General features: G+C 42.1%; 1 protein-coding gene across 3 annotated transcripts in view; it reads left to right on the top strand.

The window, feature by feature from the left end:
• The window catches only part of LETM2 (leucine zipper and EF-hand containing transmembrane protein 2), a 34,447-nt gene extending 9,449 nt beyond the window's left edge, over positions 1-24,998 (top strand). Inside the window, exons 4-11 of one of the 3 annotated variants that reach the window (XM_035139834.2) lie at positions 1,709-1,852; positions 3,022-3,159; positions 4,431-4,634; positions 15,465-15,584; positions 16,916-17,023; positions 17,906-17,992; positions 18,230-18,304; positions 18,919-24,988. In XM_035139834.2, coding sequence (XP_034995725.1) covers positions 1,709-1,852; positions 3,022-3,159; positions 4,431-4,634; positions 15,465-15,584; positions 16,916-17,023; positions 17,906-17,992; positions 18,230-18,304; positions 18,919-18,969 — 927 coding nt within the window. In that variant the 3' untranslated portion in view covers positions 18,970-24,988. Of the gene's footprint in view, positions 1-1,708; positions 1,853-3,021; positions 3,160-4,430; positions 4,635-15,464; positions 15,585-16,915; positions 17,024-17,905; positions 17,993-18,229; positions 18,305-18,918 lie in introns of all 3 variants that reach the window. The other 2 variants (XM_060283056.1, XM_035139837.2) reach the window with 2 other exon arrangements.
• The last annotated feature ends 522 nt before the right edge of the window (positions 24,999-25,520 follow it).

A 25,520-nucleotide genomic window follows, 5' to 3' on the forward strand; every position in this document is an offset into this window, starting at 1 on the left:
CTTGCCTTCTCTCCCCCGCTATTTGTAAGGCCTCATTGGACAGCCACTTTGCTTTCTTGCATTTCCTTTTCATTGGGATGGTTTTCGTTGCTGCCTCCTGTATAATGTTACGAGCCTCCATCCATAGTTCTTCAGGCACTCTGTCCACCAAATCTAAATCCTTCAACCTGTTCCTCACTTCCACTGTGTGTCTTACTGGCCCAGTGGTTTTTCCTACTTTCTTCAGTTTAAGCTGGAATTTTGCTATAAGAAGCTGATGATCTGAGCCACAGTCAAGCTCCAGGTCTTGTTTTTGCTGACTGTATAGAGCTTCTCCATCTTTGGCTGCAGAGAATATAATCAATCTGATTTCAATGTTGCCCATCTGGTGATGTCCATGTGTAGAGTCGTCTCTTGTGTTGTTGGAAAAGAGTGTTTGTGATGACCAGCTTGTTCTCTTGACAGAACTCTACTGACCTTTGCCCTGCTTCATTTTATCTCTTGACTCCCTACTTTAGAATTCCAATCCCCTATAATGAGAAGAACATCCTTCTTTGGTGTCATTTCTAGAAGGTGTTGTAAGTCTTCATAGAATTGGTCAATTTCACTTTCTTCAGCACCAGTAGTTGGTGCATAAACTTGGATTACCGTGATGTTAAAAGGTCTGCCTTGGATTCATATCAAGATCATTCTATCATTTTTGAGGTTGCATCCTAGTACAGCTTTTGCCACTCTTTTGTTGACTCTGAGAGCCACTCCATTTCTTCTACGGGATTCTTGCCCACAGTAGTAGATATGATGGTCATCCGAACTGAATTTGCCCATTCCCGTCCATTTTAGTTCACTGATGCCCAGGATGTCAATATTTATTATTGCCATCTCTTTTTTGACCACCTCCAGCTCACCAAGGTTCATGGTTCTTACATTCCAGGTTCCTATGCAATATTTTTCTTTACAGTATTGGACTTTCCTTTCACTTCCAGGCATATCCGCAACTGAGCAACCTTTCGGCTTTGGCCCAGCCACTTCATCAGCTCTGAATCTACTTGTACTTGTCCTCCGCTCTTCCTCAGTAGCATGACAGACATATGTCAAGAATGCTTTGATGGTGTTTCCTGCTTGGCAGGGGGTTGGACTGGATGGCCCTTGTGGTCTCTTCCAACTCTATGATTCTATGTTGGATGCCTTCCGACCTGAGGGGCTCATCTTCCAGCATCATAACTTTTATATACCTGTTGTTTTTGTCCATGGAGTTTTCTTGGCAGAGATCCTGGAGTGGCTTGCCAGTTCCTTCTCCAGGTGGATCACGTTTAGTCAAAACTCTCCACTATGACCTGTCCATCTTGGGTGGCCCTGCACGGCATAGCTCAGAGCTTCTCTGAGTTGTTCAAGCCCCACTACAAGGTAGTGATCCATGAAAGGATCATATCAGCATAGCTTTAGTAAAATGAAAGATAGTGTCATAAACAAGAAAATGGGAGCTGGCTTAACATTTCTCCAGCCATATAGGAGACTGAAATCCTGGCGAACAAAATTATTTGAATGACATCTTAAAAACAAGTGCATTGCAAAGCTTCTCTGAAATTCCAGAGCAACAAAAAGCCACTTATGTAAAGGCCTTAGCCTTGCTGATGTCACCTTCCTGGGTCTTTTGAGCAGGGCCTCTGCTGACAAGTTTAATGCATAGGAAGAGACTCTGTTGTTCTGCTTTGTGTCTTAACCTCTGCAGCTGATGAGAACCTCTGCTGATCTTTTCCGGCTGGTTCCCTTTTTGGTGTTCATCATTGTGCCCTTCATGGAATTCCTCTTACCTGTATTTCTGAAACTGTTTCCTGAGATGCTGCCATCAACCTTTGAAACCGAATCTAAAAAGGTCGGTATGTAAAGCAGCTCAGCCTTCGCTACACCCACAGTATAGCATAGCATGATGTGGTGCCACTGTGTCAGGAATTGTCTGTTTGTGATATGGGAATTAATGTCTCCATAAACTGTATGAAGCGGGATAGAGAGGCCTAGGTTCAAATCCTCTCAGCCTTGGGCTGAACGCACTTGCATGTACACTCTCTTAACCCACAAGGTTATTCTTAGGATAAAATGGATGAGTGGGAGATCCTATACACTGCTCTGAGCTTCTTGAAAGAAGGATGGAATAAAAGGATAAGTCAGATATGGGTAAGTGCCAGGCATGATGCTTTCACAAGTGGGGATGAGAATCCTAGGTATAACTTGATACCTGCAACACCTAGCAATCTATGTGTGCAATCTGCATCTCGGAATAGAGTCTCAAATGGAACTGAGTCTTCATGCCTCCTTTTGTATCATCTTGCTGATGAAGAGTTTGGGAAAACACGAAAGCTTGTTCACTCCTAACAAAAGTCTTGCCCAACAATGGATTTGGGAATGAAATAATAGAATAAAATATAGGCAGCAACCATTTTGAGCACGTGCAATTGATGTACAGCCACCCAGAAGAGGGTGGAATGGGATGAGGTGAGGTGGGTTTATGCGTGCTCCACCAATGCACGTGGGGGCCAGGAACGGAACCTGCACAAAAAACGGTTGCCATCTGTAGAGAGGAACAGGTACCTTGATGGAACTAGCAGTTAAAGCAGCAGTCAGGAAAACTCTACTTCTGTATCTCCCAGGCAATTTTAGCATTCGTGCTAATTAAGAACCTACAGTAGTACCTCTAGCAAGTCTTTGATCTCTTGTTATCTCCTATAAATTTAAGCCATGAAAAATAACAGTGGAACAGAAACTGACTAGCTGTGAGCAAAAGGATAACATTGGCATCTCTTACAGCACAGACGGCTCACCTGTGGCCTTGCAGATGTTACTGGATTACGATTCCCATCGTCCCTGACCATTGACCATGCTGGTTGAGGCTGATGGGAACTAGAGTCCAACAGCAACTTTAGGGCCCCAGATTATTTCTTGTCCCATGACCATGCCTTATAGGGTTCTTGTAAGAAGTACTGAAAAAGCTTCTGAACATTCAAAATCGTTAGATAATTGCAAATGTTTATTATTATTTGTATTAAGGAAGAAAAGCAGAGAAAGAAACTGAGTGCAAAGTTGGAACTAGCCAAATTCCTGCAGGAGACCATCGCAGAGCTGGCCAGAAGAAACAAAGCCAGTACTGGAGAAGCCACGAAGCAATTCTCTTCTTACGTTCAGCAGGTACAGACTTCTACTGCCCATCAGCTGATTGCTGGCTGGCAGCATGCCTTGCTCCAGCAAAGGAGGGAACCATCAGACGCCCCACACTTACACTTCACTGGTGACATCTGCTGAGGATGGCTGGGCATAGCTTCCCGAAATTGGCCTTGTGGGCCAAATTTGGCCTGCAGGCTGGAGATTCCTCAGCCCTGTAGTAGTGGAAAGTATTTGAATCCCCTCGCCATAATAATGTAGGTAGGTTTTCTTGTTTTTGTTTTTACTCATTACTTGAGGGTTTAGTGCAATATATAAGTTGCACTCAAAGTCAGTACGTACCGTATTTTTCGGACCATAACACGCACTCCCCCCCCCCTTCCTAAAACAGAAGGGGAAAAGTCGCTGCATGTTATGGAGCGAATGCGAGAGCCAGATCCCACACAAAGAGCCAGATCCCCGCGCCAGAGCAAGGTGAGAGGGAGAGACAGAAGGGAGCCCCTTCCACCCCTCCTCCCAGCTTCCATCCTTCTTTCCTTCCATCCTTCCTTTCCCCCCTTTCTTTCTTTCTTTCTTTATTTCTTTCTCGCTCTCTCTCACCCCTTCCTTCCTTCTCCCTCTTTCTTTCACTCTCTCTCACCGCTTTCCTGCCTGCCTGCTCTCCTTCCTTCTCTCTCTCTTCCCTCCCTCTCTTTCTTCTCTCTCTCTCCCCTCCCTCCCTTTCTCTCTCTCTCTCTCTCTTTTTCACCCCTTCCTTCCTTCCCTCCCTCTTCCAACTTGAATAAAATATTGGGGGGACAGGTAAGCCCCAGCTCACATACCGTATCAGCCTCCCCTCGCCTCCGCCGCGTTCAGCGAGAAGTGGGGGCAGCTGAGGGATGCTGCTCGTTCTTCCCTGCCAACCCCCACTGCCTCCTTAGCTCTTCCTCCAGCGCCCCCCTCCCAGCCTTTTAGAGGAGGAAAACCGGGGAATTTTTTTTCTTGTTTTCCTCCTCAAAAAACTAGGTGCATGTTATGGTCCAAAAAAAATACGATAGATTCCACATCGGGTGTCTGTCAGTAGCAGCACATTCCGATGCTTATATTTCCAACAATGTTTAGAGATTGAGTAATCCTGAGGCCTCTATAGAACTTAGCTGTTGGTCTTGCCAAATTTCAGGACCTTTTGAGAAGTGATTCACCATGTCCTGAACATTATATGCACTAGGGAAAGAACTTCCACGTGTTTGTGGAGCATGTATGGGAGGAGAAGGAGGAGGACACATTCTTGCTGGAATCTTATTCATTGCTTTGTACAGGTTCGGCATAGTGGCCAACAGCCCAGCACCCAGGAGATCGTGCGGTTTTCAAAGCTCTTTGAGGATGAGCTGACCCTGGAACACTTGGAGCGGCCACAGCTGGTAGTCCTCTGCAAATTGCTTGAACTGCAGCCCATTGGCACTAATAACCTCCTCCGCTTCCAGCTTTTGATGAAGCTCAGGTCTATCAAAACAGATGATGAAGTAAGAGACAAAAAAAACACACCGTTAACAGCTCTCTGCCAGTCATTTCTCTCTTCTGATACCTGAGTCTAAAAGGTGCAATCATGCCCAAGTCTCAGTGCTTTGGGCTGACAGAATCATCAGCCCAATTAGTGGGTCAGAAACACTAAACTCACACCCCAGTCCCAAAATAGTTCCTGTATGGTCTTTTAGGTTAGTTAATCAGGGCACCCATTGTTTGTCTGAAGCTGATTGAGTGCTGGTTATACTGAACCAGCTAAAGTGTGTCAGTAATGCTTCTTCTCTCACTTTCTATAGTTACAAATTTTCAAACTTACATAACTACAGCTGTGCATAACTACAGTGATACCTCGGTTTACAATCACAATTGGTTCTGAAAGTCTGTACTTAACCTGAAGCGTACTTAACCTGAAGCGAACTTTCCAATTGAAAGTAATGGAAAGTGGATTAGAATCATAGAATCATAGAGTTGGAAGATACCACAAGGGCCATCCAGTCCAACCCCCTGCCAAGCAGGAAACACCACCAAAGCATTCTTGACATATGCCTGTCAAGCCTCTGCTTAAAGACCTCCAAAGAAGGAGACTCCACCACACTCCTTGGTAGCAAATTCCACTGCCGAACAGCTCTTACTGTCAGGAAGTTCTTCCTAATGTTTAGGTGGAATCTTCTTTCTTGAAGTTTGAATCCATTGCTCCGTGTCCACTTCTCTGGAGCAGCAGAAAACAATCTTTCTCCCTCCTCCATATGACATCCTTTCATATATTTGAACATGGCTATCATATCACCCCTTAACCTTCTCTTCTAAAGGCTAAACATACCCAGCTCCGTAAGCCGTTCCTCATAAGGCATCGTTTCCAGGCCTTTGACCATTTGGGTTGCTTTCTTCTGGACACGTTCCAGCTTGTCAGTATCCTTCTTGAACTGTGGTGCCCAGAACTGGACACAGTACTCCAGGCGAGGTCTGACCAGAGCAGAATACAGTGGTACTATTACTTCCCTTCATCTAGATGCTATACTCCTATTGATGCAGCCCAGAATTGCATTGGCTTTTTTAGCTGCTGCATCACACTGCTGACTCATGTTAAGTTTGTGGTCTACCAAGACTCCTAGATCCTTTTCACATGTACTGCTCTCAAGCCAGGTGTCACCCATCCTGTATTTGTGCCTTTCATTTTTTTTGCCCAAGTGTAGTACCTTACATTTCTCCTTGTTAAAATTCATCTTGTTTGCTTTGGCCCAGTTGTCTAATCTGTTAAGGTCATTTTGAAGTGTGATCCTGTCCTCTGGGGTATTAGCCACCCCTCCCAATTTGGTGTCGTCTGCAAACTTGCTCAGGATGCCCTCAAGCCCATCATCTAAGTCATTGATAAAGATGTTGAATAAGACTGGGCCCAAGACAGAACCCTGTGGCACCCCACTAGTCACTACTCTCCAGGATGAGGAGGAGCCATTGATGAGCACCCTTTGGGTTCGGTTAGTAAGCCAGTTACAAATCCACTGAATGGTAGCATTGTCAAGCCCGCATTTTACCAGCTTCTTTACAAGAATATCATGGGGCACCTTGCCAAAGGCCTTGCTGAATGCGTGCTCTAGAATCTTTCCTGGTATTGATGTCAGGCTGACTGGGCGGTAATTGTTTGGGTCCTCTCTTTTCCCCTTTTTGAAAATAGGGACAACATTTGCCCTCCTCCAGTCTGCTGGAACTTCGCCTGTTCTCCAGGAATTTTCAAAGATTATTGCCAGTGGTTCTGAAATCACCTCTGCCAGTTCTTTTAATATTCTTGGATGTAGTTCATCTGGCCCTGGGGACTTGAATACATCTAAACTAGCCAAGTATTCTTGTACTACCTCCTTACTTATTCTGGGCTGTGTTTCCCCTGCTGAATCATCTGCTCCATGTTCTTCAGGTCGGGCATTGTTTTCTTTTTTGGAGAAGACTGAGGCAAAGAAGGCATTGAGGAGTTCTGCCCTTTCTCTGTCCCCTGTTTGCATTTCACCATCTTCTCCTCTAAGTGACCCCACTGTTTCCTTGTTCTTCCTTTTGCTACGGAGATACCCATAAAAGCCCTTTTTGTTGCTTTTAACCTCTCTGGCGAGCCTGAGTTCATTCTGTTCTTTAGCTTTTCTGACTTTGTCTCTACATGTGCTGGCTATATGTTTGAATTCCTCTCTGGTGATTTCTCCCCTTTTCCATTTTTTGTACATATCCCTTTTAAATCTTAACTCAGTTAAAAGTTCTTTAGATAGCCACCCTGGCTTCTTTAGGCACCTTCCATGTTTCCGTCTCATTGGTATCGCCTGAAGTTGTGCTTTTAATATCTCATTGGCATTGCCTGAAGTTGTGCTTTAATTTTTTTATTTTTTTTCCCTTTTGATATATTTTTTATTAATCGTTTTGTCAACAAACATACAAAAATACAAAAAACATCAAAATACAAAAATCAAACAACATACAAAATATATATATATATCCTTTCTCATCCATTTTGGTAATCATTGTCTTCAGGCTTCCCCAATTCCCTACTATCTGATTTTCATTTTTATAACTTCTTTAGCAGTTTCTAAATCATCATTCTTACCCATCATCTAATCTCTTTAAAACTTCACAATTAATTCATCTTCATATCATCTATCCTTATTTCAAACTTTTAATCTTCTATTATTTCCCTAATGCCTTGACCTCTTTATTTTCCTGGATATTCAAACTCTAATTATCGAATACATTCCCTATATACATTTTAAATTTCTTCCAGTCTTTTAAAACTTTGTCATTTGTCTGGTCCCGGAGTCTTCCTGTCAATTCTGCCAATTCCATATAGTCCATCATTTTCATTTGCCATTCCTGCTTCGAAGGCAATTCTTCTTTTTTCCAATATTTTGCTATTAAAATCCTAGCAGCTGTGGTGGCATACATAAACAAATTAACATCGTCCTTGGGAATCTCTTCCCCAATTATTCCAAGCAAAAAGGCTTCCGGTTTTTTCAGAAATGTGTTTTTAAACATCTTTTTCAATTCATTATAAATCATTTCCCAGAAGCCTTTGATCTTAGGGCATGTCCACCACATATGGTAGAATGAGCCAACATCATGTTTACATTTCCAACATTTATTGTCGCTTTTGTGGTACATTTTAGCTAACTTAGCCGGCGTCAGATACCATCTATACATCATTTTCATCAAGTTTTCCTTCAACACTGTGCAAGCCGTAAATTTCATACCTTTCTTCCATAATTTTTCCCACTCCGACATCATCACATTATGACCCAGATCCTTGGCCCATTCAATCATAACTGATTTTGTTTGCTCATCTTTCAAGTGCCATTCTAACAGCAAATTATACATTCTGGACAAATTCTTGTGATCTGTCTCTAATAACTCCGTCTCTAGTTTCGATTTTTCTGATTGGAATCCTAATTTTTTGTCTAGCTTGAATGCTTCATTTATCTGCACATACTGAAACCAGTCGCTCAACCTATCTTTTAATTGTTCATATGGTCTTAACTTAAAGTGGTTTCCCACTTCCATCAAAATATCTTTGTATTTCAACCTATTCTCATCCATATTTGTCCTTTTAGGTTTCTTTGCCTCAAGTGGTGAGATCCACCTAGGAGTTTTCCTTTCCAACAAGTCCTTATATCTCATCCAGACATTAAACAATGATTTCCTAATTATATGGCTTTTAAAGCCTTTATGCAATTTCACTTTATCATACCATAAATATGCATGCCAACCAAATGCATTATCATGGCCCTCTAAATCCAACAAATCATCATTATCTAGCAAAAACCAATCTTTCAACCAACAAAAGGCAGCAGCTTCAAAATAAATCTTTAAGTCCGGCAAGGAAAATCCTCCTCTTTCTTTAACATCAGTCAAAAGTTTATATTTAATTCTTGGTTTCTTCCCCTGCCAGACAAATTTAGACAATATCTTCTGCCATTCTTGAAAACATTTCATTTTGTCAACTATCGGTAGGGCCTGGAATAAAAACAACATTCTCGGCAAAACATTCATTTTAACAGTTGCTATTCTACCCATTAAAGACAAATTCAACCTCGTCCATACTTCCAAATCTCTCTGGATTTCTTTCCATAATTTCTCATAATTGTCTTTATATAAATTCAAATTTTTTGACGTCATATTAACTCCTAGATATTTCACCTTTTTTACACACTTCAGTCCTGTGCATTCCTCTATATTCTGTCTCTCTTGTAATGTCAAATTTTTATCCAATACTTTAGTTTTCCCTTTATTCAGCTTAAAACCCGCCACACTGCCAAATTCTTGAATTATCTGCAGTGCTCTCACTGCACTCTGTTCGGGATTCTGCAAAGTCAAAACTAAATCATCTGCAAAGGCCTTTAACTTATATTGTTTCGAACCCACTGTAATCCCTTTGACACCTTCATCACTCCTTATCATATTCAGCAAAACCTCTAGGACGGAAATAAATAACAGGGGGGAGAGTGGGCACCCTTGTCTTGTTCCTTTCTCAATTCTTATCTCTTCTGATACCACATTATTTACAATAATCCTCGCTCTTTGCTCAGAATAAATACCATTAAGCCCATTAACAAATTTTTGCCCAACCTCCATTTTTGCAAAATTTCTTTTCATAAAATTCCAAGAAATATTATCAAAGGCTTTTTCGGCGTCCACAAAGATTAACATTGCTTTGGTGTTTATTTTCACTTCCAGTCTCTCCAAAATGTCTATTATAAATCTTACATTGTCCGTCATATGTCTTCCAGGCAGGAATCCTGCCTGGTCTTTATGAATTAAGTCTTTCAACACCCTTTTCAGTCTTGACGCCAAAATACTAGCAAATATCTTGTAGTCCACATTTAATAAGGAGATTGGTCTATAATTCTTAACCTGAGTCTTGTCCACATCCGGTTTTGGTATCAGAGAGATAAAGGCTTCTTTCCAAGTCTCTGGTGCTTTGCCCCCCCCCCTAGAATCTCATTTGCTACCTCCATTAAAGGTTGTATCAACCAGTTTTTTAATGTTTTATAGTACTTGGAGGTAAGTCCATCCGGTCCTGGGGCTTTGTCACTTTTCAATTCTTGAATTGCCATTTCAATCTCTTGTCTTGTAATCAGTCCATTCAGTAGGTTCTTTTGTTGTGCTGGAATTTTCTGCAGTCCATTTTCTTTTATAAATTTCTCTATCCCATCTAAATCTTCTTTTTCCCTTTTATATAGCTGTTTGTAGTATTTTGTAAAGCATTTCCTTATCTCTGCCGGGTTCTCAATAGATTTTCCTTCTTCCATAATCTTTATGATAGTATTCTCCTTTTGTCTTTTCTTCAATTGCCAGGCCAACAGTTTCCCACATTTATTAGCTGATTCGAACGATCTTTGCTTCATTCTTCTAATTTTCCATTCAATTTCTTCATTTACTATTTGGGAATACTGTACCTGCAAAGCTTTTATCTCTTTTTGAACTTCCTGACTTTTCGGATTGTCCCTCAATTTTTTTTCCATTTCTTTCAATTTGTCCAAAATATTTTCCTTCTTTTCATTTCTCTTCTTCTTCCAAATTGTATTCTGTTGAATCAAAAATCCTCTCATTACTGCTTTGCTGGCATCCCAGACCACTGTAATATTTTGTCCTTTATTCAAATTTAATTCGAAATAATCTTTCATCATCTTCTGGGCCTTGTTAATTATCTGGTCATTTCTCAATAAAGAGTCGTTCATTCTCCATCTAAAAGAGCCCTGCAGATACTGTTTCATCTCCATTAGCACTGCGTTGTGGTCTGAATAAGTTCTGGGGCATATCTCGCTTTTTGTCACTTTTGGACACAAGTCCTTTGTAATCCAAATGTAGTCCAATCTACTTCCTGACTTTTGCGAGTCCGAGAAAAAGGTGAACTCTTTTTCCAATGGATTTCTCAGCCTCCAAACATCTACTAAGTCTAAGTTCTCTACCAAATCAAAAAATGTTTTTGGAAGCTTACCATCATTGGATATTTTGTGTCTTTGAGTTCTGTCCATCATCGTCGATACAGCCCCATTAAAATCTCCCATCATTATGATCTTATAATCCAAATAATCCAACAACGCAGTATGTATATTCTTGAAAAAGTCTGATTTAGCTTCATTTGGTGCATAAATTCCAAGTATCAAACATTTTTCGCCTTGCAGAGATATTTCCACTGCAATATATCTCCCTATTTCATCCTTAAACAACAATTTAGGATTGTATTTTTCCTTTACATAAATGACTACCCCTCTTTTCTTAACTTTATCAGCAGATATAAATTCTTGGCCCAATGACTTATTTTGTAGAATTTTTCTATGAGTCCTGATTACATGGGTCTCTTGTAAGCAAATAATATCCAAATTCTGCTTTTTGACTACATGATAAATCTTCCTTCTTTTAACGTTTGAATTTAGCCCATTCACGTTCCACGAAAGTACTCTTAGCGCCATCTTATCTTACTTTATAATTTAAACGTCTTCCCCTGGCCCAGCACCAGTCCCAGCTCCAAATCCTGCCAGCAGTTCTGGATCGAATGCTCCTGGTCCAGCTCCAGCTCCCAAACCTTGATCTCCTCCAGTTGATGGTTTAAAATCCTCTGCGTGGCTTTCCAGAAATCTTCTTTTATCCTCGACCGATCGGATCTTGTACTCTTTTTGTTTGTATTTAAATGCCAGGCCCTCTGGGAATTTCCACTTGAAAAAAATATTTTTCCTTGTCAGAATCGTTGTCAGGTCTGTATATTTATTTCTCTTAGCCAAAAAGAATTTAGGCGTTTCTTTAAATAAAATTATTGTATGCTGGAGAACTTCCAATTTTTTCTGATAATGGTGGCCTAGTATCTTATCTCTTTGATCCTTTGTTTGAAAAACCACTATACAATCATTTAAAAAATTAGAATCTTTTTTCTTTTTTGGGCCTACTCTGTAGGCCCTCAAAATAGTGGCTTTTATCTCTTCTTTATCCAGGCCCCACCAGTCAGAAAATTCTTGAGCAATTAAATCTCCTAGATCTCCTTTTCCCTTCTCCAGCTCCGGCAAATTTCTAAGTCTTAATTGGTTCTCCTTATCTTTTAATTCAATAAAAGCAAGCCTAATTTGCGTTTCTTCCTGCAACTTTTCTAAGTCCGTTAACTTATTTGTTTCAATATCCGTCACTCTTACATTTAAACCAGAGACCTGCGTTTTTACTTCCTGAAGGTCTTTTTTCAATACACCAAATTCTTCTTTAAATTCCTGGAGACACTTTGTAGTAGCTTTAACTTCTGTAGTTAAACTTTGTAGGCTCTGCTTATTGTCTTTCATAAATTCCAAATTTTGCTCTTGAAAAGCTTGATCTCTGGACTCCCTTCTCAATTGCATTTTTTTATCCGTACCCGTCATTTTCTAGTTATATATTCCACCTTTATGGTTATCAAATAATTTGTAATCCACCAGGCAGCTAATGTGCCTTCCCACACCAAAAAGCTGTAATCCACAGTATAATTGCTCAATCTTGAGGTCCAGAGAGGTGCCTTCTTTGCAGAGTCCCAAATTTTGTAATCCACTTAGCAGCTAGTGTGCTAGACCAGTAGAACTTCTCTTTAAAAATATTTTATAATCCACACAGCAGCCAACGTGCTGGAAATCACATTAAATCTTCACCAACCAAGTCACAAATCATTTGTAATCCACACAGCAGCTGATGTGCTGGCAAACACCTTTTCTTTCACCAAAACCCAAAATATTTTGTAATCCACACAGCAGCTGACGTGCTGGAAGTTAGTTTCGTTTCCTCTTAGTTCAAAACACCACTGTATTGCCAACAGTGGCTGCAGTGCTGGAAAACACTCACTTTCCTCCAGCTGGTTCCCCAAGGTCACCAAGCCTTCATGAAACCCAAACAACTGAGTAGGTGCTGGGAACCAAATTCCTTTCTCACAGGCAACAAGTACTTTCAATCCATAGGGGTATAGCCAAGATCCATCACAGTCTATTGCAGTTTTTTCAATATAATTCCAACAATGTGGCAAGTCTTTAGCTTCCAAATAACACTGTCCCAACTTTCCAAATAGTTACAAAGAAACAGACTTCACAGCTCTTTCCCAGTTCTTTTGAGGCTTTGTTACACTAACAAAGCCTCTATTCTCTGGCTGAGCTGACAGGTCCTCCTTTCCAGCAAATGACTCCCTTTTGATCTTTACAACTTAATTGCTTAATTGTTCTCTGAATACACCTAAATCGTCTCCCCCCCCCTCTCCATAGGGGAGGTTTGACAGCTCTCCAGCAAAAGTCTTGGTCTCTAAAAAGTCTTTGCGGCTTCAGTAATTTTTGCTGCTGCCGCTTCAAACAGTAGATAGGGGCTGGCTTCCTTCTTTTAAACCCCTTATCCGTGGCCAAACTTTAATTTCTCCAATTAATCTAATTAATTCCGCTTGTTACTCATGGTTCATTTGCATTTGTTTGAAGGAAGAATCACCCGCTGTTGCCAGTCAGTCTTGCGGCTTCGCGCTGTCAAGGGAAGCGCCAGGTCCGTTCGCGCTGCAGCTCCGACCCCCTCGCTCTCGGCGGCTTAAAAAAAAGCCTTTTCCCGGGGAGGGGGGAGCCCGCAAAAACCGCTGCCGAACCACCACGTTCCCAAAAAGCCCTTTTTGGGATTTCTGAGGGCACACGCTGCGCCGGAGCGACGTGCCCAGTCCTTGACGCGCCAGGTTTTACTCCGCGAGCAAAACCTCGACCGACATGGCCGCGCGAGCGACCGGAAGCCTCCTGAAGTTGTGCTTTTAATCCGTTCCAGATGGTCCACGGAGTACTCAACCTGAAGCGTATTTAACCCGAGGTATGAGTGTAATTAAGGGACCCAGGTGGCGCTGTGGGTTAAACCACAGAGTCTAGGGCTTGCTGATCAGAAGGTCGGCGGTTCGAATCCCTGCAACGGGGTGAGCTCCCGTTGCTCGGTCCCAGCTCCTGCCCACCTAGCAGTTCGAAAGCACATCAAAAGTGCAAGTAGATAAATAGGGACCGCTCCGGCAGGAAGGTAAACGGCATTTCTGTGTGCGGCTCTGGTTTGCCAGAAGCAGCTTTGTCATGCTGGCCACATGACCCAGAAGCTGTCTGCGGACAAACGCTGGCTCCCTCGGCCTATAGAGCGAAATGAGCGCCGCAACCCCAGAGTCGGACACGACTGGACCTGATGGTCAGGGGCCCCTTTACCTTTACCTTATGAGTGTAATTAGTTCCAGAAGTCCGTACTTAACCTGAAGTGTACTTAACCTGAAACGAACTTTCCCATTGAAAGTAATGGAAAGTGGATTAATCCGTTCCAGACAGGTCACTGAAAGTACTTAAGTACTTAAACTGAAAGTACTCAAACCGAGGCGTACTTAAACCCAGGTATGACTGTACAGCTTTCAGTTACTAAGACTAGGATTTGTAACCAAATAGGGATTTTGATTTTTAATCAGTAGGCTGATTTTAAACTTGCACATTACTGAAACTTGGATAGAGGTGACTTTTGATGTATTGACAGAAGCACGAAAACCTAATAAACCCAAAGCTATGATTTGTTGTTGGAAGGAAAGGCCATGTGTAATATTTTAATTTTTATTCTTTAATTTTTTTATTTTCAAGAATATAAACATATAACAAAACCAATTCCGAATCCAAATATCGAGATTACTCTGAATATCCTGACTTTCCCCCATCCTATTTTCAACTGCATATTGAAATACTTTGTCACTTGTACAACTTGTATACAGTGAGATTATCCCCCACTCAGCTCTCTTAGTCTTAATATCAATACCTCTCAAATTTTTATCTTTCTAAGTTATCCATACATTCTGATACATTACAAGTGTGTTTAAAATCCTGCCAATGTTTTAACATGCTTACAATAATCTTGTATATACATTATAAATAGTCCATCCACTTGGTTTGCCATTCTTCTCTGGTTGGGGTTGTCTCTTCCTTCCATCTCTGGGCTGGTAACGTCCATGCAGCTGTTGTACATGAACAGGTTTTTTCTGGTCCTTTGGAATCTTGGTACCTATAATTCCTATTTAAAAAGCTTCTGGTTTTTAAACAAAAGTAATTTTAAACATTTTTTTCATTTCATTTTTAACTACAAGTCCACCACATACGATAAAAGGTACCTCCTTTTTCTTTACATTTCCAGCATATTTTTGTACTTGTTCTATACATTTTTGCTAATTTTACTGGGATCAAATACCACCAGTACATCATTTTAATATAGTTTTCTTTCAGTGAAGAACATGCCGTAAATTTCAGGTCTGTTTTCTATAGTCTCTCCCAGTGTATCATTTGTATATTATGTCCCTAGTCTTCTGCCCAGTGTATTTGACCTGTTCATCTTTTGTATGCCATTCCATTCTATGGCATATGAATGGAATGGTGTAATATTTTTTTCTTTTCAAAAATAGTTTAACCCTCTGCATTACTTGGGAAAGGTTCTTTGTTTTACTCTTAGTGCTTCAGTTTGTTTCTACCTGTTTCCCCTATTTTAAGACGTAGTCATAAAATAAGCCATAGCAGGATTTTTAAGCATTCAAGGAAGATAAGCCATACCCCGAAAATAAGACATAGTGATAGGCGCAGCAGGAATGCCAGCGGCGGCAGGAGGAGGAGGAGGAAAAAAATAAGACATCCCCTGAAAATAAGCCATAGTGTGTTTTTTTGAGGAAAAATATAAATATAACACGGTGTCTTATTTTCGGAGAAACACGGCATAGTATGTGTCAGTGAGAGACAGTTACCTTCTGAGTTCTCCACTTGGTGAATGGGATGGTGGCCTGATTTCCAAAAGAAGAAGGTGGTGCTAATTTGTTCTCTCTTTGCTATGTGCAGATGATTGCCAAGGAAGGTGTCAATGGCTTGAGCGTGTCTGAGCTGCAAAGTGCCTGCAGGGCCAGAGGAATGAGGTCCTTGGGCCTCACGGAGGAGCAGCTGAAAGAGCAACTCAAACAGGCATGTTGGGGATGAGGGGGGTGGGGATCGGCTCCAATAAGAGAATTACTCTTTTTTATTAAATTTATATTCTACCCTTCCTCCCAAAGGAGCCCAGGGCAGCAAGCAACAAAGGAGCAAAAATTAAAATAAAGCAAAACATTAAGAAAGCAAAAAACATTTAAAAACAGTCAACTCTCCCTCACAACTAATTATTTCAAGGTTGCCAGGAACAGCATTCATTATTCTGAATAATTTCCCCCCTGCATCTCCTAGATGTGCACAAAATATACTTAAAGCTTAAGCCCAAGTTTACATAGATTCATGGAGGAGGAGAGATCTATTCATAGATATTCAATGGCCTGATCCAGCAGCTAGGCTCTTCTCTTCTTATGTCATAACAGAGTACATCATCTGATGTAACAGGACCCTTAGGGTGTCTAACAGAAAGTAGTGCAGCTTTTATGGCTAAATCCCAATTGGATCAACTTAGTTTTCCCAGTGCTATTCCCCATTTTCAGACTTTAGTCTTACATATTTAAACATCCTGTTCCAAATGAGGTGAGAGCCCAAATGAGCTGAATTGGGTACCATCTGACATGAGTCAGCAGTTATTGGTAGGAGATTCAGCATACCAGGATTAGATCCTGTGCTGAAGGATCTGAGTTCTCTTGAGCAAGACAGACATGGCTTCAACATCTGCACAGCTAATCAGCAAATTCCACCACTTAGCTGAAAGCTAGCTTAACCTGTCTTGGAATTTTGCACCCCAGCATCCCTAGGTGGCCTTCAGATGTCCCCACTGACTTTTCTGCTGGGAGCTTACAGGAAAGTATGGGGCCTCACGTGGATGCTGAAATGGTGGAGCCCCATATTTTCATGTCGTTGAGGAACCTCTGGCATCTTTAGGTCTCCCCTTCCCCTGGGTGAGCTGCTGTGTACTCTCCATTGGACTTGACCTCAGGCCAGTCCATAGGATATTCCAGGGCAAACTCCAGCAAGCAGCCCCATCTCTGCAGAGGCCTGCTTTGCCTTGAATTCTTACTCTAAAGCATTGTGGGAAAGGAACACATGAATGTTGCAGGATTTGCTTTTCAGATTAAACAAATTAAGAATGATATGGATCAGACAGAAGATAAAGCAAGCATGAGTAGGCTGCCTAATGATAGTTGAGATGCCGGCCTCTATCTGAACACGATGTAAAAGGTGGTTGCTTGTCCATGTAGGAAGGTGTCCCATGCTCCAACACTTGCGCATGGATTTTTCAGGCTCACTAAAATGCAATTCCCCACCACAGTTTAAATCAAAGTTCTCTGACACCATCTTTCTCCTTGATTCTTTTTGCTACACAGTGGCTAGATCTGCATCTTAGAGAAAACGTCCCCCCTTCTCTGCTGCTACTTTCTCGTGCCTTATATTTGACAGAGGTGAAGCCCAAGCCTCTTGTGAATCCAGCTGAGGTGAGCAGGATCGACAGCAGCAGTGCTCAAGAAATGGACCTGATGGCTTCCTGATGAGGGAGGAGTGGGTTTGTGAGGCTAGCAGGGATGATCTAGAACCACTGCAGCTGTGTTTTTACAAGAGGGGCAGACCCACCAATAGGTGTGGGGAACTGTTCCTTCCCCAGTTTTAGACTGCACATGATTATTTCTCAGGAGCATTTATGGCTAAAAGGTATAAAGAAGTAAATATAACAAATGCTCTTAATACACACCTTGTTAGGTCCAGTCTAAGTTAGTTGAATTTGGGTCCTGATGAAATTGATCAGACAGTTTTGTCATGACTTTTTAGTTCCTGTTGAAGTCATTGGAACTGAATCCTGTACCTGTTGGCCCTTAATCTCATTAAGTCTAAGTAAGATTTATTCCCAAGGGTGTATAGCATTGCAGCTTTAATCCTGAATGTGTCTGTGAAGTTCAAAAGCTGGCTCTTGAACTCTCATCTCTCTCCTCCCTCCCCTACACCTGAAAACTGAAATGACACCTCCTGAGTGGGGTTAATTAGACAGGTTGGGAAACCCCGTGTTTCTCCCATTGGCCTCCACCAATAATGTCCTCCGTATGGGTATCTGCACCACTGCTGCTTCCTTCAAGGCTAGTCCCAAGAATGCATAAAGTCTTTCACAGACTTCTTCCTTCCTGAGGGCCTCTGCACACAATTCCCAAGTGACACACCTTGTTTCTTGTGGGTCCAAGTCTCAGAGACGGGTGCTGCAAACCCAAATTAGCACTGCAGGAAAGCCTTAACGTTTTTCCTCTGTAGATAATTAGGGTGAAGGCAGTCTTGCATCACTGAGATCTAGGAAGCAAATAGTGACACCAAGCTTTCTGTTCTTGCCTTAGCCTCTGAAGACTGAGGGTGATGCAGACACAGATGATGAGGATCATGAGACCTTGTTGGATTCTGCCCCCAAAGTACAGGAAAGAAAGGTGAGAAATGGGGTGTGCTCTTTGGGTGTTTTCTCAAAGCTTCTACAATAATTAGGCTCATAAGTAACTAAAAGGGTGCCCTAATGGTGTACTGTAGTAGCATTTCTTTCTTGAAGAACACCAGTGCTCTGGCAACAAAACTGCTTGGGTTCATTGTTCTATTTCTTTCCTTCTGGATCTTGGATAGGAGCCTGTAAACCAGTTCTCTGACCTTATTTCTCTCTCTCCCTCTTGAAGAGTGAAGAATTCATATTGCAGCCAACAGAGAAATTAGCAGTTCCTGAGGTGTCAGTCAAGCCTCCTGCAGGAGAGGTGAGTCTGACCTCTTTGCCTCTTGCACTACAGCTTGTAAATAAACACTGACTGAGCTAACAGTATTTAAGTATTTAAGACTACGTACCACACAAATAGATTTTTCTTTTATCATCTTAACCAAACAAAATATTTATTTAAATTACTGATAAAATATACACATTAATTACCAAGACCTCAATATGGTGTTTTTCTTTTCTTTTCTTGACCTCTTAAAACATATATAACATGGTGATTTAATATTTTATAAACAAATCACCACTCCTTCAAGTTGATTAGAAAATGCAGTTAGGAGCAAATGACTAAGATGAGAGAGGTGATGAGAGAAGTGCATTTTCAGCTACCAAAGACTGAACCACCATGAAATCAGTGGAATGCAATGCCAAGACTGGACTGCAAAAGAACTGCTGCTGTCTTAGGCCCGTGTAGCTATAACACTCCCTCTCTGTATATACACCTCCCTGAGGACACTTATTTGGAAGCATGGCCTCTAGAAGTGATCTCCAAGTGCCTTATGCTTTGTATCAGAATGTGACCATTTGCATGAGTATTTCAAAACTGTACATCAGCAGCATTTCCTTTGTTACTCAGGTTTGCCTCTTGTTCTTTTCTAGACGAAAATAGAAGCCTCTCGGAGCAGCAAAGCTAGCGCTAATGGAGTCTAGCTGTTCTACCAACAAATATTTGGGCACTCCAGGATTAAAAGCTCCTTTCTCTGAAGTTGCAGCTTTTGTAGACTAGCCCCTTTCCCACTCCTTTGATCTGATATGGATGCTTTTTCTTTGCATCTAAGCCAGTCTGAAGAGCATGTTGTATACACTGCCACTCTCTTCATTTATTTTATTCTGTGTCGTTTAACTTATTTTTTGTAAATATGTACATAGGCTATGATTGGGAGAAGGTGTAACTTATGCAATCTTGTCAGATGTTAAGATTTGTCTTTCTAAAATTTTTAGTAAAGCAGTGGTTTGTTATTAGTTGGGTGGTGTTTTTGTGTGTGCATGCAAACAGCTGACAAGCATCAGTACTATAACAAGTACTTTTCTGTGTGGACATTACAGTATATAATTTTGGGCTTCCCAACTTAGAGGCTGGCACACCTTGAATTTGAACTGATTTACAGGCTGATCCTAAACAGTTGCATTTAAGCCAGAGCCACAATCACATAAATTCTTTCGGAGAAGCCTTGCACTTTAAATGTATGGTGTGGAAATGACCTTAGAAGGAAGCTCTGGATGACTCTCTTCCAAATAAGCATGCATAGGATTGCAGCTTTACCATAACTATTTTATTTTACAAAGGTGGGGTAGAATGAATGAAAAAAAAAAATACCGGTAATTCCCATCCCTCTCTAAGCAACAACATCTGATTACTCAATGGAGAAAATTCAAAATGCTGCTTGAACAGTTATTCCTACTTAGTATCACCAGAGAGCAGCAGAGTACAACATTTCTTGGAGGACTCATCCTTACAAATCACTGGGAAAAGATACTATTTCCTAAGCAGAAGAACGGCGACTGTCACTGAAGGCAGTGAAAACAAACATCCAGTCCTGAGTCACTCGATGCAAGAGAGAAGTTCTGGTGATGTATGTGGAATAGTCTGCTGCTTCCCACACCTTAACTGGGAGCTTAATGCATCCTTTGCCTGTCTGCTTTTTACACCCCCTCTTGAGAATCTTCTCTGTCCTCAGCATTCTAAGGACAACCACTTTGGCTCATAAAGCTGTTTTGAAACCTAATTTTTCCATGTTACTGAGGAAGGTAAAACACAAACATCTTCACTACTTTTAAGTTTCTTTTGTCAGTTTCTTTGGACTACAATAAGAGCCCTGCTGGGTCACACCAAAGGCCCATCTAGGCCAGCATCATGTTCTTAAACTGCTTGTAAGCAGGATATGAGCCCAACATCCCTCTCCTTAATCTTGGCTCACTAGCAACTGAGCTATACCACCTCCAATACTCCACCAAGCATCCCTGCTCACCCATATTGGCTCAGAGACTTCTATCGTTCGCATGTAAACACCTAGAGACTGTGTTTCTCTCCAAATCTTGTGGCATCCATCTGTCTTGAGAGACAATGGAGTGTGCCTTGGGGGTGAAGTTAGCAGCACTGAGGTGACCTCCACAGGACGCAAGCCTGGGCAGGGTGAATGGCACATAGGCTTTACAGCACATTAGCCTCTTAGAGTTGCTGTCATGTCCCCCGGCACTTTTCTTACCTGGCTCTACCTGCTCTCATTGGGCTAAATGGTTCACTCTCCTCCCTTAGGGAAGATTCATTCTGAACCAGACACTCCGCAGCTCCTTTCAGTTTTCCCACAGACACCAGTTTGAAAACAGATGGGCAGAGCCCTCCAGCCCCCTCCGGGTGACACTGTGGTCTAAACCACTGAACCTCTTGGGCTTGCTGATCGGAAGGTTGGCAGTTCAAATCTCCACGATGGGTGAGCTCCCATTGCTCTGTCCCAGCTCCTGCCAACCTAGCAGTTCGAAAGCACGTCAAAGTGCAAGTAGATAAATAGGTACCCCTTTGGTGGGAAGGTAAACAATGTTTCCGTGCGCTCTGGTTTCTGTCACAGTGTTCCGTTGCACCAGAAGCGGTTTAGTCCTGTGGGCCACATGACCCGGAAAGCTGTCTGTGGACAAATGCCAGCTCCCTCAGACTGAAAGCGAGATGAGCGCCGCAACCCCATAGCCGCCTTTGACTGGACCTAACCTCCTTTACCTTTACCTTATTTACACCTGGCTGGAGTGGGTGTTAAATTGTCCCTCCTCCCAGTTCTCCAGACCAAACTTACCCCCCCCTTGTGCCCTTCAAATGTGCAGACGGGTCACTGCCTTGCCGTAGCAGGCAGCAGAAAGCCCTGAAATTGGGTGTTCTGAGCCAGCCTGGGATTCACGGGCTCTTGAGCCAAGATCACAGCTGCTGCATACAGCAGGAGGCCCAATCCAGGACTGATTTGTCTCTCCCTCCCCCCTACCATGAGCTGCAGAGCAGTGGGTGCAGTAGCAGCTCCCCACCCCACAAAGCTGCTTCACTTGTGTGTGTGAAATTTAATATTGTGCCTTGAACCTATTGGTTTTATAACTGCATCTTGCAAAGGAATCAAAGCTCATCCGAATGAAGCATTATTGATTGTTTTTCAAATAATATGATACAAGCAAAAATCAATCTATTTGTCAAAAACTAACCCAAGCCATAACAAGACAATTTTATACGCATTGAATAAATAAAGCAAACATGAATTGAAAAAATAAATAAATCATTAAACCAACTCTAAATAAAATGGTTTTGGCAATTGTTTCGGAGAAGAAGTCGGAGGAGGCTCCTTTCTGGCCTAGAGCCTGTCTACTTTCCCAGGCCCTTTCAGTAAACATTTGCAAAACTATCCCTATGACTGTTGAGCAGATCATGAGTTATCTTATAATCTTCCCAGGAGAGGTTTTAACAAGGGATTTCATCCTGTATGCATATATTGTTACAAGACTTGCCAACTCATTGCTGTGGATAGGACTAGCACTTAACACGTTTACCAAGAAGCAACGCTGGGACATCTTTGGGATTCCTCCAAGGAAGGCTCATGGTTCATGCTGGATAGGAAATAGTAGGAGATATCCTGGCTTATTTTGAATGGAAAATGTGATTTTCCCCACCCCAGTTAAAGGGAGAGGGCAAAGGTGTGTGCCTGTGTGTGTGTGTGTGTGTGTGTGTGTGTGTGTGTGTGTGTGCGCTTAACTGAGAAAGAGAAGCATGACAGAGGCAGTATCTGTGCAAGAAAGAAAGGGTTTGGGTTTGTTTGTTTGTTTGTTTGTGTTGCAATATTTTTGATTGTTTTGAGATAACAATAATAATTCACAACTACAAACAAACAATCCAGTCACAGATAACAAGCTATTATCATTGTATATTGATTTCCATACTTTAACAAGTACATTTAACAATGTTCCACAGATTTCTGAGCTGCAATATACCTCCCTCCACACTGGCTCTTGAGTGCTGGGAGGAAAGAATTTTTTTTACACCCGCTTGATATACCTATGTAAAGAAGAGAAAGCAGATTCCATCGAACCTTCTATCTTGGATAGTTCAGTTGTTTAGAGCTTGGTGCAGATAACGCCAAGGTTGCAGATTCAATCCCCACAAGGGACAGCTGCCTATTCCTGCATTGCATGGGGGGGGGGGGAACCAGCCAGGTGATCCTCGGGGCCCGTTGTTATTCTCCCATGTTGCATAAGGGGCTCTCCAACAAAGCCACGTCCCATACATTTTTGCCTAAGATCTCCAAAGACAGGTAAAAGAAACTGCAGATTTTAGGGGATCAGAGAGAGAGGACTAAGATCGCTGGGGGTCCCCCTCCCCCTTGCCTGGCAGTCTTGCCCTCTGGTGCTAATGACCCATCCGGCTAGCCCCGCCAAGCTGGCTTGGCTTGTTAGCATAACTAAATCCAGTGGGTTTCCGTATTTGGCAAAGTTTAATCAAACCTTGATTAATTCTAACATTTACTAAATCCATAAATTATAGAAAAGATCTTGCACCCAAGAATTTAGGGTAATCTGCTCCCCACCCCACAAGCCTATAACAGGATGTTGCTCTAATGAATTGCCTGCCTTCAGTTAGGGATGGAGGAGGAATTCAATTTAGTTTGCATTTAAAGCCAAACCTACCTAATTCACACTTTCTGAAACAATACTGAACTGAAAACATCCTTCAAAGCTGCTATCAGTAGAAGGGGAGATCAAATACTCTTTCCTGGAAGGACGAGCTTTCTGACTCACAATAAACTAGAAGGCAAGTTTTGCTTTATAACTATTCCCTGGTACCAGCCCTATTATTTTATCTTGCCATTTTATTGGTTTTATGTCGCGAGGCTGTAGGAAGCCAGGCTGGTTTGAGCTCTTCCTCAGTTTTTTTCAAACTGACGAACCCTATAAGCTATAACCCAGAAATCAAGGTACAGTAATATTTTAATTGACTAACATGAAAACTAAAAAGGGGAAAGGAGTAAAAGGAGAAAACAATAACATTATACTGACGAATAGTCCTTTTGCCGGAGATACTAACAACCATGCATGCAATTCAGACCCCCATCTAACATTACCAATAATCAATTTTATATCTCACACCTCCTATAAGCAGCAGCAAGGCTGCTGCGACGAACCCAGGACGTTGTCACCAATTATTATGACAGTCCCGGCGTTGTCACAAAAACTTTCGATGATCCCACCTAATAGGTGCGGATCCCACCCAAAAGCAATGTGCCTCCCTTTGTATAACTCTATCAGAGTGTTGAAGGAAATAGGTTATTCCCTAAACAACCCACCTATCCTTCTTACGCCCCAAATAAACTGCCTGTTTAAGATTGGGATCTGCTAGTAATTGAATTGCCGTAACGCGGCTCAGTATCCTTTCTAACTCCCGACAAGTGTATCAGAAACCACCTTGTGCTCACTGTAAGGATTCCCTTTTCAACCTAAGGTTCACCTCCACAGCCTGTTGCTACTTTGTGGTGCCTCCTCCTGGCACTTGTCTTCCCTGGGCTTGACCTTGAGGTTTTAAACTATTTTCCTGCTCCTCAGGTTTAGTCTAACCACCTCCCTACAGTCACAACCCCTTTGAGTTGGGATACGTAGCTGGAATAACTAGGCACATGCGCTTTTAATATAACATTTAAGAAAGCTTTATTTAAACTAGAGGACATTTAAATGCGTAATGGTTTCATGTGTACAGGCTCTGAGATCATATTCTTAGTTTCATTTAACAATGGCTAGATAATATAATTCTAGAAAACTCCTCAGAACACTAAGATCTCCTACTCCTACCCACACGCTCCCTCGCTCCCTCTCAACTCCCTCTCAACCGAATTAACTGCCTCCGCCCCTCAGGAATGGAATGCGTCATTTATCTAGGAGGTTGGGGTTTAACTCTTCACACCCTGGAGTTCTATTGCCAACCAGACCAATCCGTCACAGCTGCCAAGAGGATTTTTAAGTATTGTGCTTTAATTTTTTTTTGTTAAATTCAAATTATGGGCCATGGTAAATGCCTAAGAGACTCTGATGAGGCAATATCTTCCCCGAGGTGTAAGCAATTAAAAACTGACTCGCTCCCTTCCAGCGGTGGGAGTTGCCTTGCGAAATGCAGTTACATGGTGGAAACCCACAATTGTTTCAACCCTCTAATTGCCCTTGAAACATCACCAAAAGTGGAGGTACTGAACACACCACGGATTACACACGCTAAAGAAAGTATTATTGGTGATGGAACCTCTTTGAAGGAGGAGTTAGAAGATGAACAGGGTGACTGTACAGGATGTGAACAGCTTCATCTAATAATTAGAACTCTACATTGTATATTCAAGAGGATTGATGGGTTATCCTCACAGTTGTATAAACTCCAACAAAAACTTGATATACCATCATCGCAGGCAGCTCTAGCCGTGGCAGTAGCTGATTCAATGAGTCAGCGAAATATCCCCTCCATTAACAAAGGAATTGATAATTGCAAATACAATTTAAATCCCCTACTGAACCACCAATCTCTGATACTGCAGCCAAGGAAAATATGCTTAACTATTTGGGGCGGGGCTCCAAGGTGGCTTACTTTGAGGGGGGTTAAAGAGTACTTAAGCGAGCTCCTAAATGTTGAGGTATCGCAAATAGGCCTAAGTGCAGTGCTCCCTTTAAACCATCAGTACAGCCTCAGAAAGTGCTGCTCGCCTTTCAGTCCTCAAGAATTCCCTCTACCATCGCCAGACGGAAAGTACTCTTGGCTAGACGTGGCATCATACCAACAAGAGTCTTCATCAATACCAAGATTAAACCCCTCCTAACTTGTGGATCATCCAAAGAGGCTTCCCTGCCAGTCAGTCCTGATGCAGTTCTGAATGCCGGGCCACCTACCTTAGACGCTCACACCCCACATCAGTGTCAGACTCATAATACACCTACCCCTGCATTAAAGAAATATGATTGTGTTGATAACCGCCTGACACCTCCGAAGGAAAGAGAGCTTATCGCTTCCTTTGGAGAGCTACCAGTGACTGAACAACAGGAAATAACCAACAGGCTGGACTCACTCCAACAACAGCTCATATGCGTACTCCACAATAGAGCTTCCTTGAACATCGATCATCCTCATCCACCTGAGCCAAGCCCTATGGACGTGGAAGAGCCAACTCTCCAAAACCCATTGTCAGAAAGTGACAGGGCTACCT

This window comes from Zootoca vivipara, chromosome 15 (genome assembly GCF_963506605.1).
Source record: "Zootoca vivipara chromosome 15, rZooViv1.1, whole genome shotgun sequence".
NCBI classification, from domain to species: domain Eukaryota; kingdom Metazoa; phylum Chordata; class Lepidosauria; order Squamata; family Lacertidae; genus Zootoca; species Zootoca vivipara.